General features: G+C 41.9%; 4 protein-coding genes across 4 annotated transcripts; 1 reads left to right on the top strand and 3 right to left on the bottom strand.

Annotated features, from left to right (window-relative positions):
* The first annotated feature begins 279 nt into the window (after positions 1-279).
* On the top strand, positions 280-9460 carry tmco4 (transmembrane and coiled-coil domains 4). Its single transcript, XM_061074738.1, has 14 exons — positions 280-598; positions 1618-1780; positions 2585-2759; positions 3167-3194; positions 3319-3448; positions 3825-3922; positions 4127-4270; positions 4391-4510; positions 5602-5766; positions 6135-6271; positions 6462-6546; positions 6788-6905; positions 7061-7178; positions 8225-9460. Exons 1-14 carry the CDS (start codon positions 541-543, stop codon positions 8696-8698), a joined length of 2013 nt encoding a protein of 670 aa, XP_060930721.1. The 5' UTR covers positions 280-540; the 3' UTR covers positions 8699-9460.
* A 51-nt stretch (positions 9461-9511) lies between these two features.
* Positions 9512-15453, bottom strand: htr6 (5-hydroxytryptamine (serotonin) receptor 6). The gene is made up of 4 exons (XM_061074739.1): positions 14539-15453; positions 12509-12511; positions 12250-12381; positions 9512-9868 (listed from the first exon to the last, which is right to left on the bottom strand). The coding sequence occupies exons 1-4, from the start codon at positions 15451-15453 to the stop codon at positions 9512-9514; spliced, it is 1407 nt and encodes a 468-aa protein (XP_060930722.1).
* A 2295-nt stretch (positions 15454-17748) lies between these two features.
* micos10 (mitochondrial contact site and cristae organizing system subunit 10) lies at positions 17749-20090 on the bottom strand. Its single transcript, XM_061074910.1, has 4 exons — positions 19981-20090; positions 18592-18639; positions 18099-18205; positions 17749-17969 (listed from the first exon to the last, which is right to left on the bottom strand). The coding sequence occupies exons 1-4, from the start codon at positions 20042-20044 to the stop codon at positions 17961-17963; spliced, it is 228 nt and encodes a 75-aa protein (XP_060930893.1). The 5' UTR covers positions 20045-20090; the 3' UTR covers positions 17749-17960.
* Positions 20091-21212: 1122 nt separating this feature from the next.
* sike1 (suppressor of IKBKE 1) lies at positions 21213-24488 on the bottom strand. Its single transcript, XM_061074410.1, has 5 exons — positions 24057-24488; positions 23239-23344; positions 23010-23152; positions 22791-22904; positions 21213-22220 (listed from the first exon to the last, which is right to left on the bottom strand). Exons 1-5 carry the CDS (start codon positions 24213-24215, stop codon positions 22065-22067), a joined length of 678 nt encoding a protein of 225 aa, XP_060930393.1. The 5' UTR covers positions 24216-24488; the 3' UTR covers positions 21213-22064.
* Between the last annotated feature and the right edge of the window lie 1853 nt (positions 24489-26341).

Raw genomic sequence — 26341 nt, 5'->3', positions numbered from 1 at the left:
ATTATGAAAATAATCTAGAACTTTATTAGAAAATTCATTACCTTTGAACAACTTTAATCCACATGTATTTGTAATATTTATATCATAAAGTGGTTGCAAAGCTGGATCTATATGAGTCGGAAATGAAACTGAACAAACAACAAACAAATAAACAAGACGGAATCTTATTCAATATATTAAACTGTAAAGATGCACACATTCCTAGTTGGGCATTGGCCAAAACAAATGTACTCCATATTTGTGAATAGACCCCTGTCCCGTCTTTAGCGTACGTGGACGTTACGTCACTCAACAAGTTTCAAACTAATGGTGCCTTCGTGGACAGTCACAAATGTCAGCTTCCTAAAACGAGAAACCACGCAAACAACTTCGATGTTTTTAGTCGCATAGAACTCTGCATTTTAGAAGCTTTACTATTCTCCGGTGGATCCTGAAATGAGGTGATTTCCTCGATCGGCTGCAGGAGTTCTGTTGTTGTGACGCTGTCAGCGGACCGAGCTGTGAACACAACAACAGCTCAGAGTCGTGATATCAGCAGCAATGGAGGAGAAACCCAGCAGCGGTTCTGCCCACAGACCGTGTGAAGGTCCGGATCCAGGTAGGAGACACCTGGGTTTATTGTCCTGCTCATATGAACCATGTGGACCGTTAGCTGCTAGCCACGAGCTAAGGAGACACCACTCGCCCGGCTGAGGTTCCTTTGAAAAAGTCAAAGCTGTGAATGAAAAGTTATAAACACCAGATTCCGTGTGAGTTGAGATCATATCAGTTCATCGGAGAAACTCAAAGTTAGACTCCATGTTTCCTAGTTCCGTGAAGCTGCTCAAACCAAACCTCAAACCAAACTGCATCAGAAAACCGCACAATTTAACTCTACATTTGTTACAGGCCACATTAAGACAAATATCGTGGAGCTTGACTCTATTCTCACGAATCACTGGGATCTTCTGGTGAATACGGCATGGTCGCCAATGGTATTAGACGTTGTACAAGTGTTTAAATAACAATATACGTGAAGTATCAGCTTGAGATCCAAGTGTCTTAAACAGGTGCGTGTGTGTCCCGTGCAGTGGTGGAGGAAGTACTGAGGTTTAGTACTTCAGTTAAAGTACAAGTACAAATTTACTTTAAGTATTAAAAGTAAAAGTACTCACGCAATGGGTTGTCTCTCAATGTCTAGGCTGTGCCATTTTGATAAAGAATGCAGATATAGCTACTGGTAATACTCATGCCTCTACAGATGTCACTACTTTTAATAATTATAAGCAACAGCATTTGTTTCTTGGAAAGGTTGGTGTACTTGTGTTCACACCAGGGCCGGGTCTAGGCAGGGGCAAGAGGGGGCCTGGCCCCCTCAAATAAATGTTGTGCCCCCTCAAACTAAATCCCTATTTATAATAATAATAATATAATAAAGCACAATGCCCCCTCAAGATTTGTGGCTGCCCCCTCATACATGCCTGTCTAGACCCGGCCCTGGTTCACACTCTATCTTACAATTCTGCGGATGACAAGTTATCTACCAGGGTCCGTGCCATGTTGTCTCTGCTGTGATGTGTCTGAGTCAATCTGCGGCCTCCATGTTAATCATTAAACCTTGTCCTGTTATCACTTCAGACCCAGGAGGGCCGGGGACAGCAGCAGCAGCAGCAGCAGCTCCTCCATGGGACCAGAGCCCAGAGGAGCTGATTGGCAGACAGCTCAGTGAACAGGGCCGCTTTGCGTATGCAGCTCTGTGTGGCGTGACCCTGGGACAGATGTGTAAAGGACATGGAAACAGGTACCAGAGACACAGAGCCACAGTGCTGTCCTCATTACACTGCTATGAGTGAGTCCTTTCCATTTTTGGGCCCTGTAAAAGAATATAATACTGGACCCCTAACCCTGAAGTATTTGCATGAGATGCAAGGTTTCATACTGTAAAGTACTGGTATTTATTGGAGTATAGGACTAGTTTGTATACAAGGAAATACATGAGTCACACCAGAAACCTCACAAAGGCTGTAGTCATAGGCTGGTCAGGTGATGGGCAGTAGTCTCCCTCCTCTCTCTCTCTCTCTCTCTCTCTCTCTCTCTCTCTCTCTCTCTCTCTCTCTCTCTCCCTCTCCCTGTCCCTCTCTCTCTCACACACACACACACAATGCCCGATGTGCAGCAGGTTAAAGAACTCTTCCTAATTCTGACCACTCGTCAAGGATTGATGACACAAAACTTGTTGTGGAGAATGTGGAGAATGAAAACCCCCCAGAGCTCTATGATCCACGCAACCAGTGTGAATACCAGACACCTGAAAACACATGGGTCTTACTGGAAAGCAGGCAGACTGATCCATGCAGTGAACAGAGAGAGGGGAGAAATATAAAGGCAACCCTGATCATTATGCCTAAACATTTTTAATATATACCATTTCAATTTCAAGTACATTAACTCACTAATAATAAAAGGGTTTTCTGAAGGCCCCTGTCTGTACAAATAAAAAAATGCTTGTTCTTTGTCCACTTACAACTTCTCAGCTAAACTGAACAACAGGCTTTAACGGCATTGTATGTTGACCTGAGGAGCTGAGGAGTTGTGCGTCTCTCAGTGTGTTCAGGGAACAGTTCCTGCAGGGACTGGTCCGCTGGCTGGACCTGGACGAGTCGGTGATGCCAGTCATGGGGGCTTTCCTGTCAGGCCTGGGCTTTGAGGGGTCCGACACCTTCATCTCCACCCTACAAGCTGAACCTCTGCTGGCCACAGGGGCCACCCCTATCATACAGGTGTTTGACACTCGGAACAGGATGTGTTGTCATTGCACTGGGAATTTGGGTTGGGTTGAAACAGCAAATATAGATGTGCCAAAGAAAATGAGGACCAGAAAAATGTGAGCAATTGGGTGTCTGTAACATATCCAATAGAAATGTATAAATGAATAATAATTGCAGAAATTCAAAAGTCTCTGTAACAACTTTTTGATCTATAACACAAGCACGTGGCAAAAAGAGCTTTTAATGGTGCCGCACATAGATATACAAGGAACGTTATTATGAGAAGTGAAAACAATTCTTGGTTCATTATGAAACTGTGGCAGGACTAATGAGAGTATGGTGGACTGCCACAGTTCAGATAATTAATGAGAAACACTGGTTTCTACAAACATGTGTTGAGCTTCTTCTTTTTTTTCCAGGACTTGGTGTCTTTTTCTGTCAAAGATGGTAAGAATTCTTTAATGTAAGACATTGAAAATAGGTGTAGAGTCATATATATATATATATACATATACACACATAAGCCTGATTCTTTTTAACTTTTAACTTTTATGGTATGTCATAACCTCAGGCCAGTACGATGCCAGATCAAGGGTTCTCATCCGTCATGTCAGTTGTCTGCTGGACGTCTCTCCACGGCAGCTGGAGGACTTTGAGGGAACACTGGGAGAGAGGCTGAAGGAAGCAGGAGAAGAGAGCGAGTAAGTTGTGGTTGGGGGGGGGGGGGGGGGGGGGGACAGAGGGGTTGCTAACAGACAGTGAAAGTCAGTAGCTACGTTTACATGGGGCATTTTACAGTGCTAACATCAAGACCGCACTTGATCTGTGGCGTATTTAATTAAAGGTATTATAAACCTTTAACTTCAGTTAATTCAAATGCTCAATGATACATGCTTTTTTTATTTTTGGTGAATCTTGTGTGTGTCAGACACCACAACGCTCTGCATGGCGCTGCACAAACAAACAGCTTATTGTTGAATATGTAGATGCAGTAGAGGTCACTTGATATTTTAAATTTTCAGAGACAATTAATATTACAGCTAATAACGACAATCGGTCTGAATCTGTCTTCATCAGAGTGGAGTCCTGTCGGCGGCTCAGGAGAGAACGAGGACGAAAGCTACGACGTTACCTCCTCATTGGACTGGCCACTGTGGGCGGAGGAGCTGTGATTGGTGATTATTGCTGATTCAACTACAAATAGACATTGAAAACATCTATTATCTTATATGAAAGCTCCCAGTTGACCAGCTAATCAACTGTTAATACACATTTCATCATAAAAAAGGGGCATTTTTCCTTCTGTAGACTTAACTTACCTGTAAAATCCTTCACCTGACAAATATTGGTCCTGACTGAGATCTTTGCATCTTTTCCAGGTGTGACAGGTGGGCTGGCCGCCCCTCTGGTGGCAGCAGGGGCCGGTGCTGTGCTGGGGGCCGGGGGGGCTGCTGCTCTGGGCTCAGCCACTGGGATTGCAATAATGGCCTCTCTGTTTGGAGCAGCAGGGGCTGGACTGACTGGTATGAGCATCGTACCACATGTGACTGTTTTTGGAAAAATATCATCAACTGTAGAATTTTAACTGAGCTTGAAAAGTACACATTTTAACAGCTCATTCATTTTTATTTTTGTTTCTTCAGGCTATAAGATGCAAAAGTGTGTTGGAGCAATAGAGGAATTTGAATTCCTGCCACTAAGCTCTGGGAAGCATCTTCACCTGACCATTGCAGTAACAGGTTGGCTCTGCAGTGGTAAATACAGTAAGTGCGACATCTGCTATCAAATTAAAACCACATACAATTTCCTTAATCAGTTTTTGTATTGTTTTCTTGCAATGTAAATATAACCCTATAAATTACCTACAAAGAGAACCATTTATATTTTTAGGGTGAATTTATGATGGCTACTAAACAGCGAATTGATGTTTGATCTTACATGGCGAGCTCAGGAAATGTTAGTGGTGGGAAAACAGCAGCAACTCCTTACTTTAAGGGATAGTTCACCGAAAAATGAAAATGCATTAATTATCTACCACTATGGCGATGGAGGGGTGGGTGAAGTGTTTGAGTCTTTAGGAGTTTCAGGGGAAAATAGTGTGTTAACCCAAGCACCCTCTTCTTCAGACATAATATAACAACAACAAAAAAGAAAACATGCCCCTTTACTGCTCGTGTGGTGTCGGCCCAGTGTCCACAAGCCCAGACAGTCATATTTATTTGTATAAATTCATGATTCATATCACATAGTACTACTTGTAATAATCATGTACTTAAAGCTCTTAGCATACAATTTGAATTGAGGGAAAATTAGAGCATAATATATTGCTTGCAGAAGTGCATGATAGACAATGTAGCACTACATATACACTGGTTCAAAGTATGCAGCCACAGCATCCCTAACCACAACTGTGAAGTAATATAGTGGAGTTTACAAAGCTCTTTACAAATAACAGTCCTGTTGGAGAGGAGGGTCAGTGCCAGAACCTTCACTGCCACACAAAAGAGAAAATAAAAATAGTTACCTAACCCATTTGCTGTGATCTTTTTGAAAAGCATTATCTACATGTCCTTGTGAGGTAGGTTCAAGGTCTCAGCCAGGTCAATTACATACAATATTAAATAAGACTAACACTAATTTGATGATAACACATACAGCACTCCTGCACACAATGTGCTAAAGTAGTAGATTATACAACAGACCACTTAAGTTTAGCTCTTACATAAAACATTGCAGCTCTCTTCACCCTCTAAAACAAACACTCAACTCCACTCACTTGGGGCCCCCTTCACATACATGTTCTGCTTATTCATTTTTGCGACCTTTACATAAAAACACAACTGCTGTCTTCTAGATTCGTTCCAAGCCCCGTGGTGCACTCTGGGTGAATGCGGGGAACAGTACTGCCTGGTGTGGGAGTCGAGCTTCCTCAGGGAACTGGGCTCGGCCATGGCCTCCCTGTTGGACGGGCTGGTCAGCATGGTGGCCCAGGAGGCTCTGAAGTACACAGTGCTCTCAGGTAGGAGGTGGATCATGCAGAGAGGCTCACTACTACGTTTTAATTTCAAAAAGCATCAACTTTGCTACAGATACGGAACAACAGACGAGCTTTTATTACATTTTTCAAACTTTGATGTAGTAGTATGGATGTAGGCTAAGTCTTTAAACTGGATCTGTGTTTAGATACAAGAGTATCTGTACTTGTTGTGAATGTATTGTTTCGGGTTGTTGATCAAAACCTTTCGAACCAAAACTCAGCTTTTGTGGTTTACTGTAAAGAGATGTTTGTTTTTTTGCTGAACAGTCACATCTTGCTCATCAAGCAGTTGCCATTTCATTTTTTATTGAGTGTTTGGTTTCATGAATTGATACTTTCATACTGAGCAGGCATCGTGACGGCTCTGACGTGGCCGGCGTCCTTGCTGGCAGCAGCCAGCGTCATCGACCACCCCTGGTGCATCTGTCTGAACCGCTCGGCTGAGGTGGGGAAGCATCTGGCTCAGGTTCTGAGAAGCAGACAGCAGGTAGAGCACTTCCTCTTACCTCTGTTTGTATACATGCTTTATCGTAGCATTTTGTGTACACATGATTAATTGCATTAGTTTCCTTCAAATATAAATTTAATGCACCATTGATTTAACCTCAAATAGGACCGTATATCAGAGACAACAAATACACTATGTTCAGTGTTTCTCTTTCTGTGTGTATGTGAAGGGTAAGCGTCCTGTCAGCCTCATAGGTTTCAGTCTTGGGGCGAGAGTTATCTACCACTGTCTGCAGGAGCTTGCCAATGACCAAGGTACAAACACTATTGTTTCATAGAAAACTCATGCTCACATCATTTTACTTTTCAAAATGCTCGAGTCATGACTTGCTAAGCAATCTTTTTAATGTTAATGCTCTAAATAATTTAATTGTGGGTTTAAGCTGTGTAATCAAATTTTAATTAACCTCATTTGGTTTTCTCCAATTTTTCCGAAGTCTTTATATCCTACAATGTTTGGAGCAACTAATTAATTTCCATGGTACTGAATCCTCAGGGAGTGAAGGCGTAGTGGAGGATGTGGTCCTCCTGGGGGCCCCAGTGGACGGCTCCGAAAAGGCCTGGGAGAGAATGGCAAGGGTAGTGGCTGGAAAAATAGTTAATGGATACTGCAGGTAAAGCAAAATCCTGAAGAGGTCTTGTAGTTGTATGTTTACATTTTGAAGTCCTTCAGTAAATTACATTCTATATTTCAGTGAATAGACTCTATTGAAAGCGAAATGTATGAATTAAAGACTGTACAAAACCTTCTGTATCATCCATCTAACAGTGGGGACTGGCTCCTGGGGTTTTTGTACCGCAGTTCAGCAGCACAATTCTCTGTTGCTGGGCTACATCCAATCAACATCCAGGATCGGCGCATAATCAATGTGGACCTTTCCTCCGTGGTGAGTCAGAGCTTATATTTAGATTAGGACCCGTAAAGCTTCCTTAATAATAGAAGTATTTGAATAGATTTCCATGTTTTTTACCTGAAGGTTTTCACCTCCACCACATGCAGCAGCCACCTTCAGGGCTCACATGTGTTCTAAGGTTCCCATACTTATTAATACGAAGAAATAAGAACTGACAAAATGCTACCTGATTACAGACAAAAGAAAATCTTCAACATATATCTTTCCCCAAAATGTATCTTTGGCTGCTCTGCCATAGTATTTTATCTATGTTACAAAGGTTTATGCAAGTTATGAAGTCATGTATGTCTTCCCTCAGATTGGATACTTTCATTTCTGTTGGTATCAGTCATTGAGGCTTTCTCTGTTTTTCGACTGTGGTACAAAAAAAATTACTATTTTTTATTTCCACTACTCCAGAGTTTTAGAGCTGCTAAAACTGAGAAGTTTTGAAATGCTTCTGGCTTCTTTTAGTTTGAAAATCTAAATCTAGTTTATTGATAGAACATATTGATAAGTGCAGCTTTAAACAAAGACACACCTTTTTAAGAGATTGGTATTTTAGTGGTTCATATAAAAAATTGTTACAATGACATAATTTACATGATGCAAGATAATTAAATACGAGATTTTAATAGCACTTTAAACAGGACAGTCGGATAACATTTTTTAATAATAATAAAAATAAAGGCCCCTGCTGGTCTGTTTCACTTCACAACGATGCCTTCCTGCCACCTTGAAAATCCACCATATAACTTCCTATATCATGTAATAGATTTTTGAACCAGGCAAAGTATCAGAGGTTGAACATTTCACACACAACTAAACATAAACAAAAAACATTACAAACATACTTGACCTATCTGAAGCACCATACAGTATAAACCTGGGGAATAGTAACACTTTTTGTACAAAATAATAAATAATATTCACAATCTCTTTTTTTTTTTATAAATGTTAAAAAAAAACTACACAAACATTTACATAAATACATATCCTTTTTTTAATCAAAGACATAAAGCCATGTTTCTGATTCTCAGGTGAAAGGTCACTTGGACTACATGCGTCAGATGGACAGCATCTTGGTGGCGATCGGAGTTCCAACCAAAGAAGTGCCAGGAGCCTCCTTCGCTCTTCCTCAGTCTGTGAAGGTTATAAATGGGGCAGTGAACATTGCTGACCAAGACCAAGAGACTGAGACAATTAACCCAGCTGAGGAGACTGAGACGGAGAAAAATGGCGACCTGAAGGAGGACGAGGAGAATGAGGAGGAGTCAGGTGACGGTTGGGATATCCCCGATATCTCTGACCTGCTGGATCAGAGTCAGATCTCAGACACAGAACCAGAGAATCATATCGCAGAGAGGAACAATTTACCACATGCATCTGAGGAGAAGGACACTGACGATGGCTCGGAATCCGCTTCTAATGCACAGTGTGACGGCGTAGAGGAGGCCGACCCGGATAAGGAACACATATCATGGAGCTGGGATGATACACACTGGACAACATAGCACACGCACGAACAGAGGCAGCAAAACTTGTAAAGAGCATGTTAGTGGACCAGCTGCTTCCCTGTAAACTCTCATCCTCTGAAGCCATTGGAGAAAAAATAAATTCCCTTTGCAACAAACTGACATGCGAGAGACAGCACAAGAGCCGGTGCACACGTATGGCAGCTGGAAGTGACAAACCCCAGAAGTACTGCTTTGTTTAACCACTAAATGTTTGTTTTTGACGTATGTGATAATTCAATAACAATTTAGATTTTTGTTTTAAAAAAACCGTAAATAATGTGAGAATTTATTTTCTAAACTCGATGTGAGACCATATACCTGTGAACACTGTGTGTGCTTTGCAGGTTTCAGTGGATGCCACTGTATAGGTGATTTCTCCTCCCTCTTTTCATTCGTTGCTTGGTTGCTATGGATATTATCACAGTAATTTGATTTCCATAAGGCCGCAGGCAATTCAGTGAATGTATTTTCTTCAAGGCCTTTTCGTTCTCTATTCCACCGGCACTATTGTGAGACACTGCTTACTAAACAGCCAACATAGAGAGTTTACATTGCTGATATTGTTTACATGCTCCGATAACTTGAAATAGCCTTAACCCTGACATGTTTTTTTCCAGCCACATTTCACCCTTTGAAAGGAACATATAAGATAAGGTCGAGATCATTCAATTTGTGTTCATTGTTTTTCTGTGACCATGAAAAACCCATTTTTAAATGTGAATTTGTTTTAACTCAAGGTCAGTAAATCCTTGAACTGTCCGAGTGTCATTTGTTTCCAATCACTTTTCCACTACAAACCCTGACAACACGTTAATCCAGGGTTTCAACCTGATTGGGAAGAAGCAGAGGCAACTCAATCCCAGCATGCTCGGCATCAAACAGGTTGACAGCATCGGTGGCGGTGGCGGGGGGATGTGTGGGGTCAGAGGCCAAGGGAGAGGGCGGCGTGCTGGCGATGTTGGGCTCTCCTGAGTTGCGCAGAGAGAGGGAGAGGGCGGGCGAGGGTCTCCTTGGCGACAGCGAAGAGCAGCAGGGCAAGAGCTTACCCAGAGCTCGCTTGAAGTCTCTCATGAACAGCGGGTAGATGATGGGGTTCATTGTGCTGTTGCAGTAGCCCAGCCAGGTGATGGCGTCAAAGAGGGCGAGGGGGACGCACTCACACACTGCCTGAATGGAGATGGAGAAAAGAATGAACAAGAAATCAGAGGAAAAATGTCAAATTAATTACAGAAACATGCACAAGGACATTTTTCTATTGTGTTGTTGTATGCTGCCAAGAAATCTTGCAATGGGCTGAAAAATGAAAGTAAGAAGAAGAAAAAATAGGCAAGAATATCACACCACTTAAAATATTGAAAAAAAAACATCGTGAAGATGAAGACTAGAAAGAGCACCTTTAACTTACACATATATTTATATCATATTTGCATCTGACCAATAAAAACTCTGATCTCCAACACAACCAGCAGGTTTAGAGAGGGACAGTGAAAGAGGAGGCAGCTGTTAGAGGAGAGCTTCCAATACTTCCAAGATGAGACAGGGAGGCGGTGGGAATGGGGGGGGTGAGTTTCACACACCACATTGAGTGTGAAAAGGAAGGAGAGGACAGACACAGTCAAGTGTCTGTGCTCCATGTTACGCAGGGGAGAAGCGAGAGGGCACAGATGGGAAATTAAAATGACTGGATCATTGAAAGCTTGAAAAACAGGGCAAGTGTCATTACCAATTGAGATTCAATTATTTTCCCGTTAGTTCACTGAGAATTGAGTGTGTATGTGGGCTCAGTGTAATCATGTCAAAATCAACTCCTTAGAAAGAATAGCATGCATAAATGGTCAATCGCTGTGTTTTTGTTTTCTGGGCTTTGGAATGAGTCATCCGCACGAAGCTGAAATGCAAATCTATTTCCTCGTTTGATGGTGACGCTAAGGCTGGCGACTAAAAAAATAGATCGGTATCCAAGTGTTGTTGTTTTTTTCTCTCTCTTTCATTTATTTCACATTCTTTTTGTGCTCGCCACACACATGTATTTGTGAGAAAACCTCTGAATCACTGAGATATCTGAAATGGGAGAGCTGTTCCAAATGAGACAGACTTTGTAAAACTCAGCGAAATGTTGTAAATCAAACTCAATAAAGGTGAAGGCAACCTGAACAGACAGAGGCTATTTGCCCCTAACGGCTCATCTTTAGGACAAGATGGTGAGAAACCCAGAGTACGTTTGATGATAAGTTGCCACCAACCAGCCGATGTTAGCGACCACCAGTGGACATTAGTGATGTATCATCAGTCGGGTGCCTTAGTGTCAATGGGTATTTTAGCCTTTTAATCATAAGACACCCTCAGGCTGATCAGACCTGGGTGTGTGTTCCATACACCTTGGGGCCCAGGTTGGGTCTTTCGATCCAGAGCCATTGAATGCAGCGTTCTGCAGTCACTGATATTTCTACAATCGTCTGGCGCAGTGCTTCTCCATGGATTCTTGGCTCTTAGATCAACCTGATGGTGCATGTTGCAATAAGACTCCTGCAGCCCGGGCCGACTGCACGCAGCCTCCTCCTCTCATTTGCTTCATATGCATCCTCCAAGGATACAGGGTAGATGACATGCAGAGTGTTGGACCAGAGTACCAGGACTTTTGCAGCTCATCCAGAATGCAGCAGCTCGACTGATTTTTAACCAACCTAAATTCACTCGCACTACTCCGCTCCTCCGCTCCCTTCACTGGTTACCAGTGGCTGCCCGCATCCGGTTCAAAACACTAGTACTTGCTTACCATGCTGTGAACAGATCAGGTCCAGTTTACATCCAGGACATGGTCAAACATTACACACCAGCACGTTCACTCCGCTCTGCTTCGGCTAATCGGCTCGTTGCTCCTTCACTGTGAGCTAAACACTAATCAAAATTACGACTGTTTGCTGTCCTAGCTCCTAAATGGTGGAATGAGCTCCCAATTGACATCCGGACATTTGAAAGTTTACACATCTTCCGCAGAAAACTAAAAACACACCTCTTCCAACTGTACCTTGAATAAAAAAATAAATAAAAAAAACTAACCACTTTTGAAACTAACACTTTGGTTGCACTAAAATGGCACTTACCAATAGCACTTTGTAGTTTTGCTTTATTTCGAAGAAATTGTACTGTCTTGATTGTTGTTGTTCTGGGTTTGTTCCCTCAGGGTTGAATGCACTTATTGTAAGTCGCTTTGGATAAAAGCGTCAGCCAAATGAAATGTAATGTAAAATGTAATGGTGGTGATGGGATTGTAAACTGCTGGCCTACATCTGCCAGCTTTTCCCAGTTTTGGGCTTGCTCCAACTGAACAGTCCTGGTCGTTGGAGGAGATCCTCTCAAGCCAAATGGTTTCCATAAAACTGTGCTCGATGTCCTGGAGGGCAGGGCATTCGTAGCAGTAGTCTTTGATCTGATCTATCTCAATTCCGTGATTTGTTTGACCTACGGGCTGAACATTGATATATCATGTTACCTGTATTTTACATTTCTGTGCCTGAGGTTTGGCAAAGTCTGGTGTGTCAACTGACCTGAGCCATGTTGGTGATGAAGAAGGGGAGCCAAGCACTGAAGAAGAGTCCCAGGAGAACTCCCAGTGTCAGACTGGCCTTCAGTGCCCTCCGGCCATGCCTTCGAGCCAGGCGGCGCTCACTGTTAACGGACTGCCGCGACAGTAGAAAATGGAAAGAATTGTAATTAATGACACGCATAAGAATATGAGTTTGCATTTTGCTAAGAGAGCTGAACTAAAGGGTCAGTACCAGCAAGACAAGAGGGAAAGATTGAGACTGGCTGTGTCTGACAGTTGCAAAAAAACAAGGATAATATATATACAGGGTGCAAAATACTTGATTGATCCTTGAGACCCCCTGAAATCCTCAAAATCTAAATTCTGGGGGTCTCTGGATATATATTTTTTTCAACTAACTTTTAAAATCGTCTTTTAAAAGTGTACTCTGTCCAGTATAAGGTAGACAGGGTTTCCACCACATTCATTTCGGAGCAGCAGCCTGTCTGAGCAGTAAAGACGTTTTCTTGGTGGTTGTTCCATTCCCTTTATGAGACATGTATTCAAACACATTGAAACACAGTTCAACACAACATGAGATGAGATGTGACAGATCACAGTTAAAGTGAGCGGAACAATCTGAAAGCATCAAAATAAAAACAATATAATCACAATAGATGTAATTATTTTAAAAAAATTGGGGGTGGTTGTTCCAAGAATTGCAGTATTGACAGACGTTTTTGACTGGTGGGCGGGGCATCACACGCCATCTGCCTTAAAGGTGTGAAAGGAGGTGTCTTCTATATCCCACACATGTGTTGTACCAAGTAATCGACTGAAAGGGAACTAATTTGACGTGAAGTACATGACTGTATTTTGGCTGACCATTTTGGCAATTTTTTTTTCTTATATAGAGTGCTCCGTAGGGGGGTATATCGATAGCCACTGGGTATTTTTTACATATATATATATGGGGTTGGGCTAGGGGTCAACCCTTACCCCTAACCACATATTAATAATAAAAATACATAAAATACATTATATTTCTTGGCAGTAAATCCCAATCTTTTATTTTTTAATTTCTATTTGTGGAGCAACTAATTCAGGATGCGTCATTTTTCGGCTTTTCAGGTGGTAAACAGACAGTTTCCATTCTTTATGCTAATAGTGCATTTATAAGTGCAATTTATAAGTTATTTGTGATATTGTTGTAACAGTTAGTTGCTGTCCCCAAAAAGTGACTATGATAAGTTAAAAAAATATTTACAAGCAATAACCCTGATAACACATCAGGTAATCAGGCCCTTGAATCCTCTCTGAATCATGCAATTTACCTGTATTCCTGACACATCAAATATGCTATGTCCCTCAGCCCATTTGCTGACATTGTAATTTATATTTACTATCCATACATTTTTCACTGTTTTATCCCAATGAATATACACACATATTTATGTGTGTGTGGTCCAGGTTTTAGTTATGTTGTGGGGACTTGAATCACAATAAGAAGACTATTCTTCCTTTAGGCAACTTTGAGGTTAAGACAATCTTAAGGTTATGGTTTAGGTTAAGGTTAGGCAACTAGTAAGTATGGTTAAGGTTGGAATAAGTCTCCAAGAAATCAATGTAATGTCCTCTGAATTCACGACGACACGACACTATGTGTGTGGGAGAGAGAGAGAGAGAGAGAGCGAGAGAGAGAGAGAGAGAGAGAGAGAGAGAGAGAGAGAGAGAGAGAGAGAGAGAATAAATGTGACAGATACAGACAATGTCTGTACTTTCCCCACCATGATTACCTCTTGTTTTTTTGCAGAGTCTCATCTTTTATACATTTCTGGGTAAAGATGACAGAGCAGCAAAACATTTTTCAGACTGTCCCATTATTTTTAAGAGCCTGATAATGATGAATAAGTGTTTAAGAGCATCTTCCTCTCAGCGTCCTTGCAGACAGCCAGTAAACGACCCAGACAACACACACACACATGCACACAGCAGTACTTCTGAAACGGAAAAACACAAAAGATTAGAGTGGGTGTAGGTCCTAGAAAGGTTAAAAAAAAATGCTTTTTGTTTGCTCCACTTACAGTTTCACTTACATCCTAGAAATCGTCCTATGTTTTATTTTGTGTGTTGGTCGGCACTCGTACACTGAGCAACCCTTAAAGGTCCTATAACTACGTCTCCGTTGCTTGCGTGAGCTGGTGGTGATGACTGATTCGTTGTTGACAAGACGAGAGGTCATAACTTGCCCTCTGAGCAATTCAACTTCTTTAACCGTATCTGAGTTATCGTACTGAGCTTTCTTTCTTACCGGTGCATTTTGTGACACAGGAGGTTCCTGGTACCCGCAATCATCTCCATCCCGCTGTGCTTGTGCGGCCACGACCCCGGGTGAAGGAGGCCTGGACGGTTCCCCAAGAGACGGGTGTGGGTGCGGTGGGTGGCTCAGAGCCGCAACCCTCTTTGCCTGTCTCCGTGCTGCCAGGAGGATCCGGCAGTAGGTGAAGCAAATGGCGCTTGAGGGCAAAAAGAAGGTGAGCACAGATGCCACGAAAGCAAAGGGCAAGGTTACCCGAAGGCGGCACTGGAAGGAAAGGCCTCCTGGTGGTGACAGCTGAAAGTAGGATGCCGGATACAGTGTGTCAGAGTAGGAGGTGATGTTGCTACTGCTGACGCCCGGTACAGGTGAGTGTCCATTGCCGAGGCCTAAGCTGTTCCATCTCATCTCAATGGGCAGGAAGGAGGCCAGTGCCGCCAGCCCCCAAGCAGCTCCCACCAGGAGGAGCGCTCGAGGTGGGGTCATCCTTTGCTTGTAGAGCAGCGGTGAGATGATGAAGAGGTAACGGTCCAGGCTGATGACACACAGGTTGAGGATGGATGCACTGCAGCACATGACATCAAAGCAAAGCCAAATCGGGCAGAACGCGGGCCACAACACCCAGGCCCCACACAGCACATTGAGCATGGCCGGGGGCATCACCACCAGGGCCACCATCAGGTCCGATAGGAACAGAGACACCAAGAAGCAGTTTGAGGTGCAGCGCAGAGAGCGATGGGCGAACACCAAAGCGATGAGCAACACGTTGCCACAGACTGTCATGAGGATGATGACAGTCAGCATGAAGGCCAACAGCCACGGGCCGCTGCCAGTGATGTTCCATGCACCGGTGGTGGGAAAGCTGCTGTTGTAGTTTCCCACAGAGCCAGACGAGTGAGAGTCGGTCATGGTGCCAGATCCAAGCGATCGATCAACAAGCTCCTGAGGTTCCTCTTCAGGCACCACTGAAGGTTACCGACTTTAACCAGCGCTCCTTTCCAGCCAAAGCTCTCACTTCATGAACATTGTTGAACAAAGAGAAGACAAAGAGGTCTTTTGTTGAGAAGCCATCCAATCCTCTCCCGGTGAAGGTCAATCGAACTGTTCTCCATGAATTAGAATCTCCATCTCCTTTCGGCAGGAATGCATCCAGGTGTCCCAGGCTCACTTCCACTGCCACAAGTACCCTGACCAAAAATAAACAGACTTTCACTCATCTCCTCATCCCCTCCTGCGTGTCCCTGCCTCATCCACGGCTAAGAGCCCGAATGAGCCATCCGAGGTCTGACAGAGGGTCTGAAGCAGCATGTCACAATGATGACAGTCACAGGAGGAGGGCACACAGACAGATGAGGCATACGAGAGAGGTGCTGGGGAAAGGAACAACCGGAGACGATTCTCTGAATATTTCCTCACCTCACAGAAGTGGCTTTTGCAAGTCCTTTGCTGAGCTGCTGCGCTGCTGCCTTTTCACCAGACCTTTTTTTATTCTGGGGGAAAAGCGCGGTGGGGGGGAGAGAGAGCGTGAAACCAAGACAAAAGTGTGCAGCAGTCGCTTGTCAGCAGGGCTTCATTCACAAGTGCTCTACAGGTATCATGGTCCTTGAGATGCTCCCCCCCGTATCTCTCGGTTCCTGTTAATCCCTTTGTCGGCCACTCCAGTGTGAATCCCAGCCTGAGCGCACGCCTACTGAGAAGGAGCGTGTCAAAGCATTGAGCTGTTAATGCATAAGCATGCTCCATCACAGCCAAGAAATGCTCATTCTGCATCATAGTGTGGGTGGTCTTTCTCTGTGTTTGGCCATGGTATTTTTTATCTATTTAAGTACAACTATTACTGAATTCTGATGAAGATAAAAAAACAATTAAGTGAGATTTTACCTGCTTTCTAAGCTAAATTTAAAATAAAGGATTTAGTGTGTGACTATTTAGAACTATTAGACATCTTCTTTCTTTTAAAAAGGTGACAGCTAAATCTATAAGTCCTGTAAACAGAATTTACCTCCGTGGACTATTTAATGTTTTAATGATCTACAAGATTGAATAACTCAGCTGTTTTCTCATCTCTCTACCCAGACAGATAGTCGTGCCTCAGAAATTTCCTTTTTATTTATTTTTTTACTTGATTTATTAAATGATGCAGTTATTGACAGCTGCTGTTGCTAAGGCATTTAACTGCAAACCATCCATCACATCTTGATAACAGATCTGTACACCGCCTGTGCAATCTGTCACCCAGTTGGCTGCACCACTCGTTGTCATGTAGATGCTTTTAAGAATAAAGTTCTTTTTTTCTGTTGTCAGCGACAAAATACCTAGAGAGCTTCCATTCTGTACTTAAAAGCGTGACTTATGTAAGCAGTCAATAAAGGTTCAAGTTAATTCTTAGTATTTTCAATGATAACAAAAAATACATTCTCTGTTCTCACAGCATTTTGAAAGTATCTTCACCTTGTTCCAACTTCCCCCTCAAGCTAAACAACACGGTATGACAACAGTAATAAATGACCTCCCCGAGAGGAGCACTTGAATACTAAACATTAAACAACTTCATTCACAAGGCAAAGTCCAGTGCACTCCATGATTTCAACAACCTTGTAAAATACTAAACATAATACTCTTTCATTTTTTCCGATTTCATGCCCCCTCATGACTCATCTCCATCACTACGCCCCAGTCACCAGCCACATCCGCTCAACTGCTGCCAACACTCTGACCCCCCCCCCTCCCAGGCTTACCACCTTATGGGACGGCGTTTGCATTGCTGCCCTCGCCCCCCTTCCTCCCCGATGTATTTGAGAAAATCACTTCCACATGCCCTCACATATAAACTGAAAAAATTAAACTTCACCGACACTTGACACCTCTTATTCAACTACCACCATTACAGCTTGGACTGTATGAGCTGTAGTCAGGTAATTCATCACATAATTATTGTCTACTGCTTTATGGTTTATATTGGGTTTTGTTCGAGCATCAGCGATATGGACTTTGTGGAAATCGCATACAGCTTAATATTTAGAAATGGAATTAAGTTTATTTTTTCAAATAAAAGTTTTCATATCTGTGCATATTGGTAAACATAAATGCAGGTACCAGTGTGTCTGTGAAAGGCTCATATGGGCAAACTTTTATTGGCCAACTGATAAATAGGTTGTTTTGTCCTTTATAAAGCGTCTGAGAAAAAACTTCATCACCAGGGCATCATTTTTTGCTGTTATAATTGTTTTATTAAATAAACACAGACTGTCCTGATTAGGCACAAACAAATCATACTGAGTCATTCTAGGGATGGACCGATCAACAGAGAGACATTCATCTAACTGTGGAACAGTGCAAATGGCCACTCTCCCATAATCAAAACAAAAAGAACAAATTCAAAAAAATAAAAAAGACAGTCCTTCGTTGACTTGCAGTTATTGCTCCTGTTAAAGAAAACAGAAGACAATTACATACATGTTGATTTACATGAACAATAAAATGGGGTTGTTACTCTGAGTTAGAAATAAGGATTTTCTTCTGTAGCGTGTTTAACATTGTATTGGCAAACTAACCTTTTCTCTTCTGTGCAGCACATAATGTGACCTGAGGTCATTTTGACAGTTGGTATATGCCATGCCAAGCCCCGCCCCTGAGCCGAAGGAAATCGGCCATGTGTGCCCTACAAATGAAACAGGTGCTTTACATTTTGTCATGCACTTAAATAAACACAGATGCACGTCACAATATGATAAAAGAAATATGAGAAATTATGTGTAAAATCTTTTGCACTCACTGGTCCGTTTCTCTCTTTTAAAATTCTGTTTCTCAAAATCACTAAAGACTATCGATTATGAATTTTCATTAAACTATTTGTTCATTTAGAAAAATGTGACGGACAAAAACACTCAAAAGACTGATGAACGCAAAAGCCTTTCCCTGCTGGCAGTAGCAGAAAACTACATGTGTGCTCTGCAGCATCACTGCTGGCTCTGCTCCTCTTGGCACAGACCCCAGAGCTAAATTAAAGAGTCAAGATGCAGCAGCACAACCTTTCAAACTACTTACGTTTAAAGAACAGAACAGAAAACACGAGTCCTAACCCCAGTCCAGTGCCTGAAAAAAGAAACAAATAACAGTCAACAAGTGTCTCTAATGAACCATTTAAATGTATTCTTTTATTTCTATTCATTGTGAGCATATGATCACTTAAGTGCATGTATTTATAGAATTTTATATTTATCATGAGCCATAGCAACATTTTGTAATAATTTAATTTCTATGAACTTGAAACTCTACATTTGAATCTTTACTTTCGATCATGTGGCCTCATAATTGTTTTCCTTTAACTGCTTCAGGGACATGTTTGTACAAAGCCTCCTTAATACAAAGAGAGCTAATTCATTTGCTGATGTAGTAACAAATGATTCAGTGACAAATGACAATCCCTTGGCTGCTCAAATTATTGGCAGAAGCCTGGCTACATAATGAACACTCAGAATTACAAAGAATAAAATACAAATAAAAGCACAAAAAATAAGATACTGGGACCGTTCAGTTCTAAATCTAATATTTCTTAAAACCAAGATGACTTGAGCCGGCTAATAAATTTAAACATGAGCTTGCTTGGGCCCTGAAGTGGCCCTGTCCTGTCCTGTCAATTTGTGGAGAAAATCCTATTTTCTAAGCTTTTTGAGGAACATAATTTGCTTGAACAAGGGTCAACTTTCAGATTGTATTCAATGATGTGTGTCTTTGCTCAAAGCTATAGATTTAACAGTGAACAGGGACTGAATAGAACGTGCACCTTTTCCAAATCACAAATTGTTTATGCATGTTGGGTATGTAATTGGCCCCTCTGTGTTAACTGTGGCCCCTTTACGGCCCCTGGTTAAGAGAGGTCCTAGATTCGCCACTGCTGCTCAATTATATATTCCCAGGGCTCCTTACCACCGATCTATAAACCAGTGGAGTTATAACCTGAGATAATATTTACATAGCATTATAATAAACATTGGTTTGTGTTTTGAAAGAATGACGAATTCAGCAGAGGCTACTCAAGTCTCGTAAAAAAAAAAAAAGGTTTTAATGTCGCAGCAAAGATGTAAACAAGGCAGCAAGACGTCAATTCAACCTTTTCTGAATGACGTTTCTTCTTGGGCTCTTTCCAAGAACCCAATAACTCTAATAAGAGAAAAGGCTAAGCTAACAAGACCAGAGGTTTGCCCTTTATAGGTTAAACTGCATAATTAACCCTAGTTCACGTTCACATTAAATAAACTACTCCTGCCTGTGTCTGGTCATTCACTTGTCCTTTGTAAGTCCTTTGGCGCTAGCTAGTTAGCTTCGGTCCCACCCAATGACAGCAGAGGACCACCGTGGACACGCTGCTCGTTCTCTGACGGATTCCTGGGAAATGACGGTGTGGTTACACGGGGGAGGATCGGGGATATTTACCGATCTTGATGGCACCGTCTGCCAGGCACCGGTCCCACTTCTTCCCCAGCTCCTTCTCCGACATGCTGCTCGCTAGCTTGTGTCAAGGCGAGGTGTCAAGTGGACTGCTGCGTTCACGGCCGGTCGGACATACACTGCTGGGGTCAGTGCGCGGGAACAAACGAGGGGAGGAGAAGAAGGGTTTTCAGGCTGATTTCGCCTTTTGAAAAGTGTAACTATGTAGAAAAGATGCTGTTGGTGGAGTAAACGAGACTAAATCACCCAAACAGACGAAAAGCTCCTTTTTGCCTGTGCACGTGAACGCAACATTGAGCCGCTCTTGCAAACCTCGCGACACGTTACACACAAGCAACGCGGCTCAAAGTCGCCATCGTGTGGTAAATAATTAAATATATAGAAACGAGGGCACCTGAGTCCAATGTGCTTTGGTAGTATTTATTATCACAATTACACAAACTCTGTATAAATAGTTATTACCTGACATGTATAGAGCTCCATCGCCGATTTGTAGATCAGGTTTCTCTGGGTCTAAGTACACTTCTGAGGGTCCCCACCTGCTTCTCCTCTCCACTTTCTATTGTTAAGATAAGATAGACTTTATCATTCCTGAAGGAAATTCTTGCTCCTATAATACTTCAACACAATATACAAAACAGTTCCTTAGAGTAAAACAGTATTAAGAGCTTTAATACTAGTATTAAGAGTAGGAAGTCTAAATAAATCTATAATTGAAAATAAAATACAGATGTAGTGCATTAATGACATTAATGAAAAGGAGTCATGTGAGACCTAACCCTAACTAATACTTCAGTGGCAGTAAGTAATATGGAATATAGCACAATATTGAACCTAATATGATGAAAATAACATATTATACATTAAAAAAACATAGTAATATTGCACTTAGGTATTGTTTCTGTGTCAAGTACAGTACTGAGTGGCCAAGTGTAGCAAGAAAACATTGACCTTTCAACTACACCACCAGCAGCCTGAACTGCTGATACCAGTCATTTTGTGTCCATTGATTAATAAGTAATGTTTTCCTACCATCTACGGTCAGCCACAGAGATCACATTTTAACATCATGTTGATGTTTCATGTGAACATTAACTCAGACTCTTGACCTGTTTCTACATCCCACGGCTGCCACTTGATTGGTTTATTGGTCTTCCTAACAATGGGCTCTGTGAGTATATATATAACAGAATAAAACATCCACAGATGCACAACTATTGCATTTATTACAAATTTATTTTAAAGTTCTTGAATGAAATTTAGTTTGACACAAATCATTACACGGTCATGTAGTAATTTCAGCATGTTCACCTTAACACTGATTTCCTGAGATGACAATATAGAATTTCGGAGAACATACAGACCACAAACATTTAATATCCATTTCAACAAAAAGTTGGCATATTTTGAAATGTTACCATTAAATAAAGATGTGCCATCAGCTGGTACATTTGAATACTCTGCATCCAAAACTAGAAAACTGGTGTTTAAGACACTCAATTTAAGTACAAGACAAATGTATCAAATTAATTAAAATGATAGACGATCACAAATATATGAACCACTGTCGCTTCTCAGCAGCCAAACTGTATGAAACAGCCAAAAGTCGTCATGTTGGCGAAGTGATTATCAAGCACAGCTACTTAAAATGGTGCGATTTCATCAGTTTCCATCGAGTGAAGTTGTAGCAGGGTGTTGATGAGCATTTTACATAATGTGAATGGGAGTGAACAGCAAAGGGGGAACAAAGAGGTAGAAACTTTGTAATTAACGAGCAAATGCATCTTTGGCAAATAACAAAATAATTCCACTTTGCTTTTGCTGCCTCCAGTACGTGCGTGTGTGTGTGTACATACATGTGATGTCCATATGTGAGAGCTACCATCCAGATATACCACAGGTAAATGCTCATGACAGTCAATGATGTGTTAAGAGTGGCCTTTGCTACAAAACAGATGCTGTGGTCTGACTGCATTCCATCTTTAATAAGAAAATAAAAACAATGTGGTGTACACAGTTGAAGAGATCATCAACCCTGTCTCCTGGTCCCGAAGGACTTGTTTCCTCATTCACAGTTCACACTGAAGCTGCTCTGGTGACTCGTTGGACTCGGGTTGAGGGAACTGTTCCCGTGCTACTGCAGCTGGCTGGTCGGGCTCCTCTCTCGCTGCCTTCACGGAGCTCTTGCTGATGACCAGGAGGTCTTGCAGCTCCTTGTTTTCAATCTGAACGCGACAGGATAACATTTCATGAAAATAGTACTCGTGCCATACTGAGTGTTAAAGGTTCAGTTCATCCAAACACACACAAAAAATATATATTTTATAATATTTTCTTACATACTTAAACTCTACTGGAATCGGGCCATGTAGACAATTTGGGTTTTGGTAATCTACGTTTTCAGACATGTATATTTAGGAAACCCTTCAGCCATGATCTATTGATTAACATCTATGGCACTTACACCACTGAAAAATGAAAAATGTATACGAAACATTAACTCGACCTTTAAGCAGGTATATCTGGGTCCAAGCAACCAAAGCAACTCATTAATTAAAAATCCAACAGTGTTTCTTTTTGACACGATAATCAAAAAACATTGCTACAGATAGTTATTATCAATATATATATATCAACCCTCATGGCTATTTTTGTCATGTTTAATGCTATAGAAGTTGTCATTATAAGCCACTTAAAAAATGTTCACCATGCCATTGGTTGATATTGTTTTGTATTTACACAAACTACGGGTCCACATATAGAGAAACATCTACAGTTGGTTCTACTGAGCTCACCTCTAGTTGAGCCAGCCTCTCTTGAACAGAGCAGTAGTGCTGATCATCCACATGCACGGCTCTTCTCATCACCTGGCCCATCTCACATATTCGCTCCACCTGGTTCTGCACTTCCTGGAGAATTACAATGCAAGCTGTTGATCCTCAAGTCTGTAAATTTCTAACTTTACATATTTCACTGTTTAATCATGACTGAGCAAATGCAGAAAGCCAGTGTACTTTTGCGTGGTCCTCGTGGAGGCTAAGCACTGGTTTGGTGTCCAGCTCCTTCTTCGCCATCATAAGCTGAAGCATCTGCTTGCGGTATCGACCCATGATCAACTCCAGTGCGTATTGGTGTTCTTCGAGAGACAACCATAGCTCTGCACAGACAGCCACGAAGAGGGTTGGAGAAAAACAGACAACCCCAGACATACAATCAACAGGAGTGAGTGGGGTTATTTTTCACCTTTATTCTCCTGCTGTAGTTCCTTGATTTGAGTGTTTTCCTGAGTCAGAAGAACATGGGGCTTGTATTTGGTCAGCTCCTGAATCTCAGAAGAGTCTTCTGTGTGCTGAGGGGGGGGGGGGGGGGAGAAAGTGAAAGGAAAAGAAGATAATCAATGGAAAAGCTTTCTCAGTTTTATTATCAAATGAACTTCATATATATAGAAAGATGCGTCTCTGAGAACATGCAATATATAAAAATCTACCCCTTCCCCCATAATAATTGGTGATATAAAATGTCCTACAATCATCAATTATGGAATGTCACGTCATTATTGATATCTGCAGATCAACAAAACATATAAGAGTAATGTAAGAAATTTGAAGAACATCATGCAAATAATTTACACATTTAACTTGAGTTACCGTTTTCCATAGAAGTAAGTGAGTTCAAATGAACCTGAGTCTAACCATGCACATACCAGGGGCATATGAATGATCTTTATATCTATATAAAGTATACGCATCAGTATTGATGCTACTGGGTTAGAGTTAAGGATGATGGACGCTTCAGAAATTATAAACTGAAGATGTATATATTTATGAATATTCTAATGAAATCATGTAATTTAAAAAAGGTACAGTGTGTAGAATGTAGTGCTGAGGTGTCATGTTGCAGCTGAACGCCCCTCACCTCACCCTCCCCTTCCAAACATGACAGACAACCTGTGGTATTTAGTTTAATCCTACAGAGCTCAGCTGAATCCTGCTCGACCACTCTGTGCAGCAGTAAACATGTACTTTCATGAACAGCCTTTGTGTGGAGACATTCGTCCATACCTTGTCCGGGAGGTCATTCCCCACCTCTCTCATGCCCTGCACTCTCTGGCTCAGGGCCCCGGACTGTTCTATGAGTCCTTCGGCGGCCGTGTCGTGCTCTTTCAGCCTCTCCAGAAGGGTCCGGGCATCGCCCAACACTTTCTCTAAAGTGCAGGCCATTTACTGGAGCCTGTTCAATCAGCTTACTGTCCCGCACGTCACGCAAACAAGCCGCCTCTCGCAGCCAGTGAGGTGGAAGCAGCTCGCAGTGTTAGCTAACGCTAGCTGTGTAGCTTCAGCTAGCCGAGGCCGCTTCACTGGCTGTTCACAGACTTCATGTTGTGGGCCTTTGGATCTATCTGTCTCAAGAAAGAAAGAAAACCGACACATTTAAGTAAAACAAATCAATGTCGTTTGTTGACAGGTCTATTTCCGTGTCGGACCCAGAAGCAAACGATGACGTCCCTTCCGTATATTTTGTTTCCGTTTAATGGCGGGAGGCGACCAACGACCGGGGGCATCATCGCCATCTACTGTGTTGGAGTGTGAACCGCAACTATCCAAGTATCCAACAACAACAAAACAGACTGACTCTCTCTCTCTCTCTCTCTCTCTCTCTCTCTCTCTCTCTCTCTCTCTCTCTCTCTCTCGCTCTCTCTCTCTCACACACACACGTGCAACAGGTTAAAGAACTCTAGTTAATTCTGACCACTCGTCAAGGATTGATGACACAAAACTTATTGTGGAGAATGAATAATTAATATTCAATTAGTAATATGCTATGATTCTAAAAAGAGCAAAACAAAACAGCTGGGTGCAACAGGAGGGAACAACAACATAGTAGTTAAGTCGTCTCTGGTGGACATTCAAATGAAAGGAAATGAAGACAGGAATGTTCTCAATGTTCTTATTGAGACTAAGCAACTTTTATTTAACAAAGAGCCAGTCATGGTTTATAACGAATGTGTCATCTACACACCCTCCTTACCAGGAAGAGCTGTCACGTTATGCTGCTTGGATAGTAATTTCATTCTGTTAAGTTGATTACAGATAGTGAAACAAACAAAGCACATTTCTGTTTTCTTCATCAAATAATTCTGCCTTGGGTTGAGGGAACAAAGAAAATCAAAGCACCTACACAAAGCAAAAATAAATGATGTTCAATCTGAATGTGGATGGTCTTTCTGAGAAGACATGCTGTATGATGGGGGGGGGGGGGGGTAGCCTTCTTCACCATCTGATGTATGCTGATGATTTGATGGTCTTTTCTCTTCTCCTTACAGTGCTGGTTTACAGCAACCACCAGAGTATGTTCAAGTTAAGTACATTCAATATAACTTTAAACATTTTATAATGGATTTTAGAACTAAGGAGCATCAGAAGCTAAACTGTCTTTCTTTGGTTATGGCAGACAAAGTCTTAAATGTTGTAAACATTTGTAAAAAGAGATCTGGGTCACATCCTTAGGGGGAAAAAATGTGAGGCAGTGTCAGTGCTTTAAAAATGTCTGCACAAGCCAACATGTTGACACCTGTATCTGAAACTGAGAAATCCTCAGGTGGCAGGTGTTGACACAGTCTGGATTATGCTAAAACATCCGAGATGGACAAGTTCAAGCAAAATGTGTGTGGCTCACCATGTTTCCACTTTTCATGTTCTGCTGAGGAATTTTATGCACAGTTTCATGTTTCGATCAACTGACTCACATCTGACGCGACTCATCTGGTTAGAAACACTGGAACAAAAGTCTGTGTGTGTTCCTAAACCCAGCGTGGTGGTACCGTGTGATGATTGTATTCTACATTTGTGTTCTGAAATTTTTAATTTTTATTTTATTTTAATACTGATGGACCTGTGTCTGAAATAAAGCTTAACTAACTAAAAACCAAAATGTAGTGATCTAATATTAAAGAGATAGTTCACCAGAAAATTTGGACCTAATTATTTACTCACCACTGTGCCAATGGCTGAGTGGGTGAAGTGTTTGAGTCCATGGAAAACTTTTGGAGTTTTAGGGGTAAACAGTTGCAGCCAAATCCAATTCAATTGTATTTTAGAATATGGAACACACAAACCACTGCTCACTGTGTCAGCAGCTGACGTATGCAGAGCCCTGAGGAAAATCAACGCCCTGCAAGGACATGGGCCCAGACAACATCCCGGGACGGGTGTTGTCTGGGCCCATGTAGGTATGTAGGTATCCCAAGGACACCAACATCAGAATGCTGTTCACTGACAACAGCTCAGCATTCAACTCAGCCTAGGACTGAAGCCCCAACTCTGTGACTGGATCTCAGACTTCCTCA

Source organism: Limanda limanda, chromosome 7, assembly GCF_963576545.1.
Source record: "Limanda limanda chromosome 7, fLimLim1.1, whole genome shotgun sequence".
Classification (NCBI taxonomy): domain Eukaryota; kingdom Metazoa; phylum Chordata; class Actinopteri; order Pleuronectiformes; family Pleuronectidae; genus Limanda; species Limanda limanda.
The sequence above is the reverse complement of the archived record's forward strand: the minus strand, read 5'-3'. Positions and strand labels throughout refer to the sequence as shown.